This window comes from Canis lupus, chromosome 33 (genome assembly GCF_048164855.1).
Source record: "Canis lupus baileyi chromosome 33, mCanLup2.hap1, whole genome shotgun sequence".
Classification (NCBI taxonomy): Eukaryota; Metazoa; Chordata; class Mammalia; order Carnivora; family Canidae; genus Canis; species Canis lupus.
Genome location: NC_132870.1, coordinates 29,763,399 through 29,781,039, shown reverse-complemented (window position 1 = coordinate 29,781,039; position 17,641 = coordinate 29,763,399). Strand labels below are relative to the sequence as shown.

Sequence of the window (17,641 nt, the reverse complement as noted above, 5' to 3'; positions counted from 1 at the left end):
CAGTATACAAATGATATAAATATGGGGGATGGGGGGAAGAAGGTGGAAGGTAGTTCTGAATCGCTATTCACCATTTTTAGGAAGGACAAACATCATTGTGGGGAACTGAAAACATGGTCACAATATTTTGCAACTCTTCTCATTAAGAAGTGGAGTCTACTTTTCCTCCCTCTGAATTAGGGCTAATCTTGTGGCTGGCTTTACTCAACAGAATGTGGCAGAAGTAATGGTATGCAGGTTCCAGAACTCAAATCTCAAGAAACCTTGTAGCTATGCCCTTCTGCTCTTGAAATGCTGTCTGTGACTATCATGTAAGGAAGTTAGTTAATCAACGTGGATGGAACTGGAGGGTATTATGCTGAGTGAAGTAAGTCAGTCGGAGAAGGACAATCATTATATGGTTTCACTCATACGGGGAATATAAGAAATTGTGAAAGGGATTATAGGAGAAAGGAGGGAAAATTAGTGGGGAAAAATTAGAGAGGGTGACAGAACACAAGAGACTCCTAGCTCTGGGAAACAAACAAGGGGTTGTGGCAAGGGAGGCGGGCGGGGGGATGGGGTGACTGGGTGACGGGCACTGAGTGGGAGCACTTGACGGGATGAGCACTGGGTATTATACTATATACTGGCAAATCAAACTTCAATAAAAAAATATATACATAAAAAAAAGTGTTGAAAAACCTAGGCACGCCAGTACACTATCTGCACCAACTGCTGGACATAGGAGTGAAGTTCTAGGATATTCCAACCCAGCCAAGTCTCCAGCTAAATGAAGACACATGGGTGAGTCCAGGAAAAACCAGCTGAGGAACTGTCCAACCAACCCACAGAACTATGAAAACTAATGTCATTTTTGTTTTAAACCACAATTAGATAACTGATATACTCACTAAAACTGCTAACGTAACAGAGTGGTAAGTACATTTAACAGGGCAAAGTGAAAACTAAGAAAGATATAATCATCTAAAATTGAGCGACAGAGGGCAGCCTGGGTGGCTCAGCGGTTTAGCGCCACCTTCTACCCAGGGCCTGATCCTGGAGCCTGGGATCGAGTCCCACGTCGGGCTCCCTGCGTGGAGCCTGCTTCCCCCTCTGCCTATATCTCTACCTGTCTCTCAATCTGTGTCTCTCATGAATAAATTTAAAAAATAAATAAATAAATAAAATAAAATAAGATTGAGCAATGGAGAAAAGGGAAGGGGGGTGGAAGACACAGTAAGTACGAGAGGTAAAGGCCAAACCTCCTATTAAAGATAACTTTCAGGGCAGCCCAGGTGGCTCAGTGGTTTAGTGCCATCTTGGGTCCAGGGCCTGATCCTGGAGACCCAGGACTGAGTCCCACATCAGGCTCCCTGCATGGAGCCTGCTTCTCCCTCTGCCTGTGTCTCTGCCTCTCTCTCTTCTCTGTGTCTCTCATGAATAAATAAATAAAATCTTAAAAAAAAAAATCAGAACTGTCCAACAACAAAAATATATATAAAAAAGATAACTTTCAAAACTATTTTAAAAAAATACTTTCTTAAAACCATCAAAGACCTAATGTGCTATTAATGAATTTTTCTGAGCTAAAATAAAATCTCTAAGAAACTGAAAACTCAGAGAAATAGCCAACACTCAAAGTTGCTTTCACTTTCTGCTACAGACCTGATCTGCAGTTTTCTGTGGCTTTGCAGGGTATGGGAACCAGAAGACACATGCCAGGACATACCGGATGGGGTACCTGATAAGACATCCTGGACTTCCACTTTTAAGAGAGTGCTCTGCAGGGTTATAACTTCAGGGTAAGGATAAACCAGGAATCTGGTCCTTACAAACACCAGCGGCTTTGGTTCAGAACATTCATAGTCCAGTGAGTCTGGAGTCTGGACTTGAATTAGTGCAATAAGCTGGTAGTACCAGAGGCACTTGGCAGAAGGAAACAAAACACCTCAATCAAGAACAATTCCATCACCCTAGGCCTCCAACTATTCCCACAGTTACTTTTTCAAAATCAATTCCACACATAAAGGTAAAGATAAGCAGTTTAACAGGGCCCTTCTCTGTTCCAGAACATTAAAGCCACTCTCCAACCTGTTTATAATCCTTCAAAATGCTGCCAGTGCTTCAGGGTGAAGAAAAAAAACAACTTACCCTCAACACTTCCTAACACGGCTAACGAGGCCTGGAATGATTCTAAGTCCCTAGCCTTATCCTAGCCTGTTATCCTCTAGCTTCACTGGTCATCTTCCAGTCCCTTGAACTTGTCATGCTCTCTCCCAGTAAAGAGGAATACACTTACTCCCTGCTTTGATGTCACAAACTTTTTTAGTAAAATTGGTATAGATGAGAGTTTATGTGATACATATAGGCATATACACATACACATGTAAAACCATAATAAAATACCCATGAACTCAGCATCCAGTTGTGAAAATAAACACTTCCAAAACTGCTGACGCTGTCAGTGTACTACTCCTCACAGAAGTCCTCCCTCCTGGATTGCTTATTATTCCCTTGCTTTTGTTTTTAAATAGTTAGCCACACACACAAGTATTCCTAAACATTATTTTTGCTTGTTTTTTTTTTTTTTTAACTGAGTAATGATACCATTCTTCATGCATTCTTCCATGACTTCCTATGTTACATTTCTGGGATTCCCTCATGTAAATGAGTATAGCCCTGTATCACATTTTCACTTCTGTTCAGCAGTCCATTGCAAGGATATAATTGATCTATCCATTCCACTATAATGACTTTTGGGTTTCCACTTTTTGTTTTCACAAACAGTGCTGCTATAAATATTCATGAACACATCTCTGGTGCAGGTATAGGTGTTTCCTCAGGGCAGAGCTTCTCAAAGTGTGTGCTATAGCTCAAATGGGTATGAGGTGTGCAGTAAGGGACTCAGAATCCCGTCTGTGGGCAGCCTGTGGGAAATAAGCTCTTTTTGGCCCAGAGAGAAGACTAGTCCTTTTGGCCCAGTATCCCAAACAAATGTCACCATTTCTTGTAAGTTCTGTACATCTAAACAGGACGTAGTGCTCTAGAGGCTTCCTATTCAAGTGTAGTCCCTAGGTTGCCAACATCTCTTACAAACACGATGAAAATGTAGAATCTTAGGCCTGGCTACACTATATTTGATGAATAAGAACGAGCATTTTTGCAAGTCTGGGTGACTCATGCACCAAATTTTAGAAGTGGAATGGCTATATTTTGGGGTATGGCCATCTTCAATTCCACTAATGCCAAATTCTTCTAAAATATTAAACCAATAAATCCTCCTATCACAACAAGTGTCTAAGAGTCTCCTGTTACTCCACATCCTTGACAATGGTATGGTCAGACTTTCAAATGTTTATCATTTTGTGACTAGGTATAAAAAGATATCCCATTCTAGTTTTAATTTTCTTTTCTTGATTATTCATGAAGTTGAGTATGTTTTCGTTTCATCTTGTTTTCTTCTTCGGTTGTTGGTCTTTTTCTTACTAATTTGTATGTGTTATTTGTATATTCTGGATAAATACTATAAGTATTTTTTTCAGGAACCCCCAGTGCCACCTTCAGCCCAGGGTGTGATCCTGGAGACTTGGGTTTGAGTCCCACATGGGGTTCCCTGCGCAGAGCCTGCTTCTCCCTTTGCCTGTCTCTCTGTCATGAATAAATAAATAAAATCTTTTAAAAAAAAAAAAAAGTATTTTTTTCTCCTAGTTCCCGGCTTATCTTTTTGTTTTCTTCATGTCTTTCAATGAAGAAAAGTTCTTAATTAGAAATTAGTCAAGTTGAGCATGTTTACTCCTTATAACTATAATTTATTGTATGTGCATTGTCCTTAAGAAACCCTTCACTACTCCAAGTTTCTAGAAGTAGTCTTCCATACTTTCTCTGAAAACTTTTTAAATTTTGCCTTTTAAATATTTATTTTGCCTGCAGTTTATTTTCACATGAAGAATTCTTAAGGTTGCAGCTCAACTATCAAATATCAGGGAAAGCTGAGAATTTTGCTTTTCCTCAGGCACATCAATACCCCAAGATGACAGATATTAACTTACCAGTAACTAGATCTTGATGTTATGTATACTGTGGATTTTTATTTAGGATTATATAGATCTTTATTATTGTTTTTTTATACGTAGTTTTTGAAATGCTTTTTGTTTTATAAAATTGCCCAGAGTAAAAACACCATTAATCAGATAGTACTATTTCATAATATGCTATTAATATGTGATTTTCATTAAGGAAAAAAGTAAAATTAATTTTAATGAAAATAATTTTCTGGCAAAATTCTACATTTTTGCAAGATTTTTCTTGCTAATTTATAAAATTATATACTTTTCAAAGCAAAGGTATAGTAAAAAAAATTAATAAAATGATTTTAAATGAAATTTTAGTACTCATCTTGCTATCAAAGATGGGTATCTTTACATCCCAAAGTCACACATTCAACTAACTTCATCTCAAACTACAAAAAGACTTCTAAACTTTCAGAGATTTATCTGTAGTAATGGTCCTAATGAAATGACACTTTTTACACAGGAGCCAAAATTTTACCCTAAGTTAACAACAAGTAAACATAACACCCAAGACATACATACTTGAGACAGACTTTTTTTTTTTTTTTAGACCTTTTATTTTTTAAAGATTTTAATTACTTACTTGACAGAGAGAGAAAAACTGAGAAAGACATGCACAAGCAGGGGGAGTGGCAGGCAAAGGGAGAAGGAGAAGCAGGATCCCCCTGAGCAGGGAACCAGATGCGGGACCCTGGGATCATAACCTGAGCCGAAGGCAGATGCTTAACCAACTGAGCCACCCAGGAGCCCTGGAATAGACCTTTTAATAATAATAATAATAATAATAATAATAATAAATTTGAAGTTCTAGTGCTGAATTATACTGACATGTTCTTATAAAAAAGCAAATGAAATAACCATTTAAAGTTCTCTTTTAGGGGCAGCCCCAGTGGCTCAGTGGTTTAGCGCCGCCTTGAGCCCAGGGCCTGATCCTGGAGAGCCAGGATCGAGTCCCATGTCGGGCTCCCTGCATGGAGCCTGCCTCTCCCTCTGCCTCTCATGAATGAATGAATGAATGAATGAATAAATAAATAAATAAAATCTTAAAAAAAAAAAAGTTATTTTTTAGGAACGCCTGGGTGGCTCAGTGGTTTGGCGCCTGCCTTCGGCCCAGGGCGTGATCCTGGAGTCCCGGGATGGAGACTCACATCGGGTTCCCCTCGAGGAGCCTACTTCTCCCTCTGCTGAGTCTCTGCCTCTCTCTGTGTCTCTCATGAATAAATAAAATCTTAAAAGAAAAACTGCAATTGTTTTTGTCAATTCCTCGAGGGTTGACTTTCACACAAAACTATGTTTAATATCTAAGATTATTATTCTAATGTGACAATATTATTTAAGGGCATCCAAAGCAATTAAAAGTTGTCTTTCTAGAAAATTTAATTCAATATTCCCATGGCTGCCAAACTTTGTACCTAGGCACCCAAGTCACCCTTGCAAAAATTCACAGGATTCTAAGGGATGTTTTATTTTTTTAATGAATTCGGTTTATTACGTTCCAATATAGTACATTTATGTATTAAGATTAAGTGGGTTTTATTTAGTAAAAGTAACATAAGTTAACCAAAAAATTACAAATTTCAACAGTTTCATGTTATTTAGTGTATCATACAAAATAGTTCCTCAGTATTTTTTTTTTTAAATTTTTATTTATTTATGATAGTCACAGAGAGAGAGAGAGAGAGGCAGAGACACAGGCAGAGGGAGAAGCAGGCTCCATGCACTGGGAGCCAGACGTGGGATTCGATCCCGGGTCTCCAGGATCGCGCCCTGGGCTAAAGGCAGGCGCTAAACCACTGCGCCACCCAGGGATCCCAGTTCCTCAGTATTTAATGATTATCCTAGGTATGTATGTGGTGCTTATGATACCTGTAAGCACTTGCACGTGTAGAGAATTTCGGGATGGATACACAAAAAATTGCTAACTGTGATTATCTCTAGAAATCAGTGGCCAAAACTTCTAGTGCTGAAAATCTTTACTTTCAGTTTTTTCATTATAAAAAACTACCAAGGGTATTTAAAATTTCTAAGAGAAACACAGTGATATCTGCAAATACTTTATGAACTATTACTACTAAGTTCCTTGAGGCACCATGAAAAAAAAAATATTGATACACATCAACTCAACTGAGAAAATTTGGGAACTTCTATAATATTTAATTTCAAAGTATGTTTTAAAAGTAACCTCTTTATTTCCTTTGAAATGGTAAAAAAAAAAAAAGTGTCAAATTAACCTGAGATATATTAGTCAAACTCTAAACTATAATTAAAAATTAACAATCTAGAGGCAAAACCCACCCCCCTATTTAACATGAATTAATTTCTAAAATTATATTTGTTATGGCTTTCACAGTATAGCAAAAGGATTAAAAGAATGGAAATATATCCCATCTCTCTCTATAAAGGACTAATTACTAATTATTCAAATAGAAGGTAATTTTGTAATTATTTTTATTCTTTATTCAATATTTTTTTCAGGGATATCACTTCCTAATTAGGGATTCTGTTCATTAGCCAAGTGTCCCATATTTCCCTGATCCTACATCTCTGTATAATTGGTTCCATTCAGGGTCCCATCCCCATCTCAGAAATAAGAGGAATTATTTGTATTTCTTTTTTTTGTCACAAAGTCACAAAATCCTTAAGTCAGAGGGACCTTAGGATAAGCTGATCTGTAAAAAGACTGCTGCAGAAGAGAGAAAGAAAACAATTTCTAGGGAACAGAAAGCCCTGGTTCTGAGAATGGAAGGCTGGGAGTCAAAGAAAGACCTCAAGGACAAACTCGGGTTTCTTTTTTTTTTTTTTTTAAAGACTTTATTTATCTATTCATGAGAGACACAGAGAAAGGCAGAGACATAGGCAGAGAGAGAAGCAGGCTCCCCGGAATCACAACCTGAGCTGAAGGCAGACGCTCTACCACTGAGAGTCTTAGGTGCTCCTGTTTTTGTTTTGCTTTTTTAAAGATTTTATTTATTTGTTCACTAGAGACACAGGGAGGCAGAGGGAGAAGCAGGCTCCCTGCGTGGAGCCTGATGAGGGACTCGATCCCAGGATCATGACCTGAGCCAAAGGCAGCCACTCAACCACTGAGCCACCCAGGTGTCCCCAAACTTGGTTTCTAACATTAATGACCACAAGCAGGCAACCCAATTTGGATAGCTTTCCTCATTTGTAAAACAAAAAGAAACAGAATTTGAATTTTTACTAGGTATCATAAGATCAAGTCAGAAATAGAGATTCCCCAGACCATCCTGAAGATTCTATTCTAGCTCAGTAAGTAAGGTTGAAGATCACAATCTGTGCCAGTGATTTTGATGCACAGCCAGATTTGGGAATGGTGACAGATGTTTTAAGTTGATTTACCCAAAACCCAGTCAATGCCAACCCCTTCCTTTCTTGCCTGCCTCTATCATGAAGGCTACAAAGTTAGGTATTCATTTTCTAACCTTCCCTAAAATAAGGGTCTGTCTTTTAAAACAGCTTTGGCAAATGATATGGCAAGTCTGTCAGTACCACTACCCCATCTTCCTTCCTTTCCCTTCCTCCTGCTTCTAATTCTGACTTGATGTCTACAGGTACAGAAGTTATTCTGTTTCTATAAACCAACATGCAAAGGATGGTAGAGTAGCGAGGAAAAAGACACTGAAGACACTGGGATCCACTACATCTACCTAGACTTGTTATGTGAGAAAAATACCACCTTTTTTGTTCAAACTACTATTAGCTGTTTGCAGCCAAGTGTTTCTAAATAACAGCAGTGAAAGAATAGATGTTCTCAAATGTATGGTTCAGATATAATATTTCAAAGTTCTAATTTTAAACAATCTAACTGTTCAAGGAAGAATACTATTCTATGGCATCCTTGACTTTTATGGCTATTTGGACTCTGATAGACAATTCAAAGACATCGTTCAGAAAACTACAACAGCTTGACCAGTTCCCATTCTTTACCTACACTTTCATTCAATTCAAGCATATTTTGTTAAGTTCAAGCTCACAAGCTGAATTAAAATGAGTGCAAGAAAAAAAAATAAGAAAAAAAATAAAAAAATAAAATGAGTGTAAGATATAGAAACCCTACACTAAAATGACCCGATAACTTACAAACATAATTTTCAAACTAATAGATTTAACTACATCTTGCTTTAGGAAGGTCAGAAGGACTAATCACAAAAGTATTCTTCATGCATCTTTCTCCCACTTCCCCACCCTTCATCCTAATTTACCAATTTGGGAAGATAAAACATAAGCTTTAGTATGTATTCCTATGCATTATATACATATACAGTATCTTCTGTGAGCATTACTAATAGGTGCTCACTTAAGAGAAATCAGTGTGGTATTCTACAGTAAGGCTCTAGCTGAACAGTAACAAGTTTGAACAATATAAAACAATATAAAAAAAAAGTAGTGGCTAACAAAGCATATACCCAAAGAGACCCTCCCATTTTGTCCCACACCTAACTCCTACTAAAGACAACTACTGCAGTGGCATAAAATACATCAATAAATATTGACTGAGATCCCAGTCATGACAAGGAACACAGCTCTGTGCAAGGTAGATGGTTAGGTGGCTAACTGAATAGGTGAAGGGAAACAGTTCAGGCAGATGTTGCAAAATACTGCAATAAATAAAGCAAAGAAACTACAAAGGTGAGCTAATTTTCAATTTGTCTATTAGGCAATACGATCTTAAACCTTCATGCAAATAAAAACCTGATTGGAAATGGCACTGATTTTTAGCCATGCTTTGGTGAACTCTTCATTCAACCTACCAGTATTTGTTGGGTTGCTGTTGGGTGTAGCCAGGGAGCCAGTGTGGTTTCGGGTGAGATTATCTTGGGCTGACGGAAGGCCTGAAGCTGACCACGAGAGAGTATTGCATCCTGAAAGACCCTGCTGCTGGTGGTATTGGTGTGACGGAGGAGGTGGGAGGGGTGCTGGATGACTGATGGCTGTACTGTGACCAGGAAAGGAATCCTCTCTGACAGGCCCAACAGTTGGAGCATTCTGTGAGGTAAACATTTGCTGCCCATATGGATCACCAGCAGGCAGAGAAGGATATGAAACACTGGGATATGCAGCATTAGAAACAGTTGACATAGCATAGTGACCACAAGTAGAGGGAAATCCCTGAGAAGCAACAGAAGAGTTGGCAGGATACATGGCTGGACTACTGTAGTGATTCACAAAAGGGGAGTACGGCTGGGAGGCACTCGTATGCAAATGGGATGTTGATGACGTGGCACCCTGGAAAGATCCCGGAGTGGATCCCACAATATGAGGGGCAGGAGGACCCCTGCCATACATCTGCTGTGCTCCTGGTTGTTGGTTTGCTGTATTAGGAGTCACCATATTTTGTGTCGGTACTGTATAGAGACCAGAGTAGTAATCACCACATTGGCTATCCAATGGCAAAGAGGTCATTTTCCCAGGTCCTTGAGGATAATGTCCTGAGGGAGCAATATAGTTTTGAGGATGCAATCCATACCCTGATGGAATCTGCATTTGATTTTGTGCTGGACCTGAAAAAGAAAAACAAACATTTATAGGCATTTGCATAGAGAAAATTAATTTTTAAGCATAGCTCCCATCAAATGTTACCCTAATTAATTTACTTCTCCATAACCCCAAATTGTCAAAAAAGACATACACTGTTACAGACCCACTGTGGTAGCATAGCCTCCAAGATGGGCCCCAGTGATCCCTACCTCCTGGTATTCATACCTTGTGTGTAAATTTACAACCTCTCACAACATACCAAGACTGATTTGTGTGACCAATAGCATATCACAGAGGTAATGATATATCACTTTCAAGATTAGCCTAATCTTGAGTGCTGGCTCCCTGTCAGATCACTCAGTTTGAACAAAGTTGCCAAGCTATGAAGAACCCTATGGAAAAATCCATGAGGCAAAGAACTGAACTCTGGCCAACAGCCAAAGAGAAACTGGGGCCTGCCAACAATCACATCAGTGAGCTTGGAAGTACATCCTTCATACCCACAGAGTCTTAAGAAAACTAGAGCCCCAGTTGATAGCTTGACTACAATCTCATGACATCCAAAGTCAGAACCACCCAGCAAGGCTGCTCCTAAGTTCCTGTCCCTCAGAAACTATGAGATTAAATATCTGTCATATAAGTCGATAACTTTTGGGGTATTTTGTTATACAGCAATAGATAACTACTATACCCAGCACAGATGAAGTGTAAACCTTTTTTATTAGCTTTTTAAAAAAATATAAAAGTAACAATATACCTACTGTAAAAACAAAAATTCAAACAGTGAAGAACATAAAGTAAAATGTACAATTCCCCCTTTCCCTAGTAGCTGATATCCTTCTTCCCACATGTAGCTATACTTAACGGTTTCCTGTGTATCCTTCATGACACAAATCAGCAACCTGCTTTTCTTTTACTTAATGTGCCTGAATATCCTTCTGTTAGCATATATAAATCGTCATCATTCTTCTAAAAATCTAAACAGCATTTCTTAGAAATGTAACATTTACTAAATTTCCGTTGATGAGAGGAGTGAATTTATATTTATGAGGTTAACCTCTGTGATGAATCTGTAGGATAAGTTCCTAGAAGTGAAACTTGAGAGTTCAAAGGGTTTGTGTTTTGAAATTGACAATTATTGCCAAATATCTCTTCAAAAAGTCTATCAATTTATACCTCCTATAAATAATGTTTAGGACTGCCTCATCTTTCCAACATTGAGTAGCATTTCAGTCTTTGCCAATCTGATAGGGGAGAAAAATTCCAGGTACTTACTTAACTTTAAGTAATGCTAAGAATCTTCCCAAATATTTCTTAGCTACTAATGTGTCTTTCTTTATTATTTGCTCTTTTTCCACAGAGTTGTGCTTTCCATAATGATTTATAAATGTTCTTGTGTACTAAGAAATTTAACCTTATGTTATTATTATGTACTACATATATTTTTGCTTGGGTTACTGTTTTCTGACTTTGTTCTTTTTTTATACAGTAAAATCTTTCTTTCATGCTTGGTAAATGTTTGTTTTCTGTTTCGTTTTAAAGATTTTATTTATTTATGAGAGACACACAGAGAAAGGCGGAGACAGACAGAGGGAGAAGCAGGCTCCCTGTGGGAAGCCTGATGCAGGACTTGATCCCTGGACCCCAAGATCACAACCTGAGCCAAAGGCAGAGGCTCAACCACTGAGCCACCCAAGTTGCACCAATAAATTTTTAAATCATACTTAATAGAGCCTTCCCCATTCTAATATTACATAAATATACACTCATGTTTTCCTCTAATGCTTTCATTCCTTTCATTGACATATATCCGTATCTTTGAACACTATAGAATATATTTTTATCAATATCATTCATATTAACATTAATCTTAGAATTATATTTATTATAAATATTAAACATATTACATTATGTGCCACTCGCTGTCCCTTGAAGTAAATGATATCATTATATTCACTCTACAAATCAGGCAAATGAGGCACAGAAGTCCTTTTAATACAGTCACATATTTAGGACATACCAGGACTAAGATAAATTAAGTAGTCTGGCTCAAATCCATGCTTTTAAACAATCCGTTACCCCATACTATACTAAAGTCTGGCTGGCTTTCCTTAGCCCAGCAAATGATCAATAGTTCCCAAACAATGGAATTCCAGTCTTGGGTCCAATGAAGAGTAAATTTTTTCCTAGAATCTAATTTTCCTATGTTGTGGAAGGAATTCATTATCTGTGCCATACTTCAAATGAAAGTGTAATAAAAAAAAATATTCACAAGCTATTTCAAGTTCTCTGGCACAAAGGAAGTGCCACTGTATTCCTTGCTATAATAATGTATACAAATATAAAACATAAAAATTTTTTAAAAATTAAAAAAATAAAACATAAAAATATAAAAACATTCTTTATAAAAGATATATGAATAGGGCTTATCTTTCCTTTTTTTTTTTTTTTTTAAGATTTTATTTCATTAGACAGAGAGACAGAGGCAGAGAGAGAGAAGCAGGCTCCAAGCAGGGAGCCCCACGTGGGACTGGATCCCGGGTCTCCAGGATCACACCTTGGGCTAAAGGCAGGTGCTTAACCCCTGAGCCACCCAGGCGGCCCGGGCTTATCTTTCCTTATTCTGGTTCAATTTCTACTCAATAATGTAGTGGGATCTTAATTTTGGTCACATAAATACGTATTCTATGGCAGAAAAAAGCTAACTTATGTAATCAAACTGTAAGGAAAAAATGACATCCATACTATTTTAATTCCAAGAAATATACAAAGAACCCAAACTAACACCATTTTACTGGGTGCATACTTTTCTTTTCTTATAGGATATTTTACATGGTCAGAGAAAGAATTTATTTACTTAAAAGGAAAAGAGTCTGATAGGAAACTTTCATTAACATGCCAAAAAAATGTGAAATATTCTCCTTCCCTTAAATACACAAAGATGGTTTGCTACTTTTTTTTTTTTTTAAGATTTTATTTATTTATTCATGAGAGACAGAGAGAGAAAGAGGCAGAGACATAGGCAGAGGCAGAAGCATGCTCCCGGTGGGCAGCCTGATGTAGGACTCAGTCCCAGGACCCCTGGGATCATGACCTGAGCTGAAGGCAGCCGCCCAACCACTAAGCCACCCACCTGCCCCGGTTTGCTACTTTTGACTTCAGTCTCTGAAAACTCTACGCTAGTAAGACTCTATCAGTCAAGAGAAGAGCCAGGTCAGAATTAGAGAAATCTATTTAAATATCTATCCACTTAATAAATGTGGTTCATTCATCCATGCTACATGATCTAAAAACAGGGAAATAATCATCAGTACGTCCAAGCTACTCAAAATGTCATTCTTCTAAAACTAACAGGAATATTTTACCTAGATGCTAAAATTTATCAGACGTGAACTACCTACCAGAGGAAACCTTTTTACTTCTCAGTCCATCAAAGAGAGTACTTACTTTGGGGGAATGTGAATTATGTGTTGATACTCACTATTTTTTATTCTATATCAAGATCTAAATGTTTGAAAAGCATGTGAAAATAATTTGGTCAAATGATAAATGAATCAAGACTCCTTTGGAAGTAAAATATTTCCTTTCAAATATTTTAAATCAATTTTCAAAAGCCTCTACTTAAAAAAAAAAACATAAGGATCAGCTCAAATGAAAAGAAAATGGTATCTAGGACAAATAAAATATTTTTAAAAATTTTGTCTTATTGTGATCTAATAGGAAACACATTTTCTTCAACTTTAAAATTTAGAGTACAATACCAACACTAACATTAAAGTTTTATTTTTTATGTATATATTAAAAACAGCCTGGCAAATACTACAAATACACAGGTTACATATACCTATGCTCTTTTATCTTCAACACAATCTATAGAGTAAATTATGGACATTTCATTAGTATTAGCAGTTTCATTTGCCCGTATTTCCTATAATTTCCTCAGCAATTGTGGCAGTTTTAAAACATGGTCCCCAAATTCTTTGATACTGTGCTGATAAAAGGGTGAAATCTGTCTACTTCCCTTGAATTTGAGAAGGCTTATAACAGCTTCCACAAATAAAGAATGGCAGAAGCGAAGCTTTGTGATTCCCCTGCTTAATCAGAGACAATTCAATTTCTATGTTGTTTGATGGAATATCTGCATGTGGATGGATCCCTGAACATAGCTAGCTATGTAGGAAGGCCAGTTATTTCACAGCTGCCAAGGTCTGGAAAAGTCAAACCTCATGAAGAGGTCACCTTTAGGCATCCAGATTTGAAGTCTGAGTCATTCTAGCCCAAGTACCAGACATATGAATAAATGAACCTTCCAGATCATTCCAAACTTCGGCCATCAAAATACCTTGGAGTCTTCCAAGCTGAGATCCTAGACATCACAGCACAAAGCTATCTTGGCCTTGTCCTGTACAAATTCCTCATCAACAGAATCTGTGAGCTTAATAAAATAGCTGTTTTCAACCATTAAGTTTTGGAATAATTTGTTATGTAGCAATAGCAACTAAAAATAGCAACTAATTACTATTTTTAAAAGTTCAGAATCCAGATTCTAGAACTGAAAAAAATCCATCTTTACTTAACATAAAAATGCATTATATTCTTAAAAGTCCAGACATCTCAGTTTCAATAATTCTTACAAAAGAAAACATTGTCTTCAGATAAGTTAAACATAATATGTGTATATATGTACAGAATGCACTAAGTTGTTCTATTCTGTTAGAAAAATAGTTCCTTCCTAGAATATATTATTTGAGAGCTGTAAGGTGTAAGATAAAAAAAAAAAAAAAAAACAAAAAACAAAAAAAACAAAAAAAAAAACTGAATCAGGTACACCAGTTAAGAATGAAAGAACAAAACAACTAAGGGTTGAGAACTGGGTCTATCACGAGTGGTAAAAACACCTGGAATCATTTACATGCGCTACAGACCTGTACTATCCAAATGGCAGTCCCTAGTGACACATGGCTACTACATACTAGAATATAGCTAATTTGATTTGAGAAGTGCTTTAAGATACATTGGATTTTAAAGAAATAGTATAAAAAATAAGATATTTTAGTAATTTTTAATATTGAACACATGTTAAAATGAGAACTTTTTATATATTGTGATAATTGGATAAAATGAAATTGACTTTACTTCTTTTTGCTATTTAAAATTACATATGCAGCTTGCATTCAATTCCTGTTGAATACAATTATAATACAGAAAAATACAAAGAGAAAGGAGAATATCAGTATGTATGGAAGGCTTTCAACCTAGGCCTAAACATTTAAGTTGGACATTAGAAACATTAATTATAAAAGTATTTTGAGGTACTACCACATTTCATTAATGCTATCGATTTCTTAAAAAAAAAAAAGAAAGAAAGAAAAATAACTGGCTTTCTGGGATAGTTTAGATGCACATCTTTCTTTGGATTCAAATGGTTCTGCAGCATATAAGAAAAGACTGCTGGGGGCAGCTCCGGTGGCGCAGCAGTTTAGTGCCGCCTGCAGCCCCGGGTGTGATCCTGGAGACCAGAGAGGAGTCCCAGGTAAGGCTCCCTGCATGGAGCCTGCTTTTCTCTCTGCCTCTCTCTCTCTGAATAAATAAATTTTTTAAAAAATCTTAAAAAAAAAAAAGGAAAGACTGCTGGTATTTTGATGCTTCTAAAGTAGAGAGAGACAAAGGCTATGGAGGAAAGAAGAAACTAGTTACAGACATGGATGGTCAAATTTTTGAAAAATAACTCTAAGTATTTTTCTTATTACAGATGTTATATATAATCATTGCAAAAAGAGGTACAGGAAATTATCAGATAAAAATCATCCATAATCATATTACCTGAGATAACTATCAATATTCCGATGCATAGATACCCAATAATTTCTTTTGGTTTTACCTAATTTAAACAAAAGTAGAATTATAATGTACATTATTAAATGATCTGTTTATGAAAAAAAAAAAAGATCTGTTTATGTAGCCTGACTTGAATATCTTTCCATCATATAAAACTATATTTACAGAATGACAGGATTAAAAAAAAAGAAAGAAAAAAGAAAAGCCTAGAACTAATAATTGAATTTATCAGTCACAAGATACAAGGTCAATATGTAAGAGTCAAATGCACTTTTCAAACTCAATAATGAACATACAGGATTTAAATTTTTTTTTTTAGAACAATACTATTTATAACATCACAAAAAAGTACTTAAAATGCTAAAAACTACACAACACTGATGAAAGAAATGAAGGATTTCGTTAAATAAATGGAATGATATATTTGTGGACTAAAAGACTTGGTATGAAGATACAAACTATCTCAGTTTCAATCTTTAAATTGTAATGCAATCCCAATACAAATACCAATAGCAAATACCAAATACCAATATTCATATTTATAGGTATCAACAAGCTGATTCTAAAATTTCTATGGAAAGGCAAAATCTCAAAAACAAAAACTCTGAAAAAGAACAGTTGGGTCTTATACTACGCAATTTCTTTCTCCCCCCCTAAGATTTTATTTATTTATGAGAGACACAGAGAGAGGCAGAGAGGCAGAGGGAGAAACAGGCTCCCCACAAGGAACCCCATGTGGGACTTGATCCCCAGACCTGGATCACGCCCTTAGCTGAAGGCAGATGCTCAACTGCTGAGCCACCCAGGTGTCCCTATACTACCCAATTTCAAGGCCTGCTTTATCTGCTACAATAATCAAGAAAGTGTGGCACCAGTGAAAGGACAGACACAAAGAACATAATAAAAAGTCTAGAAATAGAGCCACAAAAATACAGCCAACTGATTTTTGACAAAGATGTCAGCCAATTCAATGAAGGAAAGAATCTTTTCAACAAATGCTGCTGCCACAGTCCATATTCAAAAAATGAACCTCAACACATGTCTCAGGTCTTTTTTTTTTAAAGCTTTTATTTATTTATTCATGAGAGACACACAAAGAGAGGCAGAGACACAGGCAGAAGGAGAAGCAGGCTCCACGCTGGGAGCCCGACGTGGGACTTGATCCCTGGTCTCCAGGATCACACCCTGGGCTGAAGGCAGCGCTAAACCGCTGGGCCACCCTGGCTGCCCATGTCTCAGGTCTTAAGCAAAAGTTAAGTCAAATTGTAAAACCTAAATGTAAAATTTAAAAACACCTAGAAGAAAATATAGAAGAATATGTAAATATAATCAAGAACAGAAAACACTAAGAAGAGACTTTATCAAATTAAAAACTTTCTCCACAAAAAGCACCAAGAGAATTATAAGACAAGCAACAGGCAAGAAAATAATATTTGCAAATCACATGCCCGATCATTTGTATCCAGAATTTAAGAACTCTTAAAACCCAACAGTAAGAAAACAGACAACCTAACCAAAAAATTGGTAAAAGGTCTGAAAATATAACCAGCAATGAAGATACAGGAATGGCAATAAACAAACACAAAGATGCTCATCATTAGTCATTAGGGAATGCAAATTAAACCATGAGATATTGCTACCATTCATTAGAATGATTAAAATAACAAAAAATCTCAAAACATCAAATGCTGGCAAAGAGGTGGTGCAACAGGAACTCTCATTCATTACTGGAGGGAATGCAAAATCGTACTATTTTGCCACCTTGGAAAAGTTTGGCAAGTTCTAGTAAAGTTAAATATATACAGTTGACCCTTGAACAATGCAGAAGTTAAGGGCACAAACCTTCTGCACAGTTGAAAATCCGAGTATATGTTGACTCCCCCCCAAAACTTAACTACTATAGTCTACTGTTGACTGGAAGGTTTACCAATAACATAAACTCAAACACGTATTTTTTATGTTACTATACATAATGTATTCTGTGTATATACACTTTATTCTTACAATAAAGTAAGCTATAAAAAAAGAAAATGAAAAGAAAAAAAAGAAAATGTTACTAAGAAAATCATAAGAGAACACACTTATGGTAATGTACTGTATTTATCGAAAAAAAAATCTGCATATAAGTGGATCCAACCTGTGTCGTTTAGAGTCAACTGTATTTACCATTTGACCCAGCAGTGTTACTCCCACGTTTACCTAAGTGAGCCAAAAAACGTATTGACACAAAAACCAGTACATGAATGTTTACA

General features: G+C 36.6%; 1 protein-coding gene across 2 annotated transcripts in view; it reads right to left on the bottom strand.

Annotated features, from left to right (window-relative positions):
• Nucleotides 1-17,641, bottom strand: part of SEC24B (SEC24 homolog B, COPII coat complex component) — a 94,732-nt gene that overhangs the window by 63,847 nt on the left and 13,244 nt on the right. For both annotated transcript variants that reach the window (XM_072810589.1, XM_072810590.1), the window contains exon 2: nt 8,825-9,574. In XM_072810589.1, the coding sequence (XP_072666690.1) occupies nt 8,825-9,574 (750 nt within the window). The remainder of the gene's footprint in view (nt 1-8,824; nt 9,575-17,641) is intronic.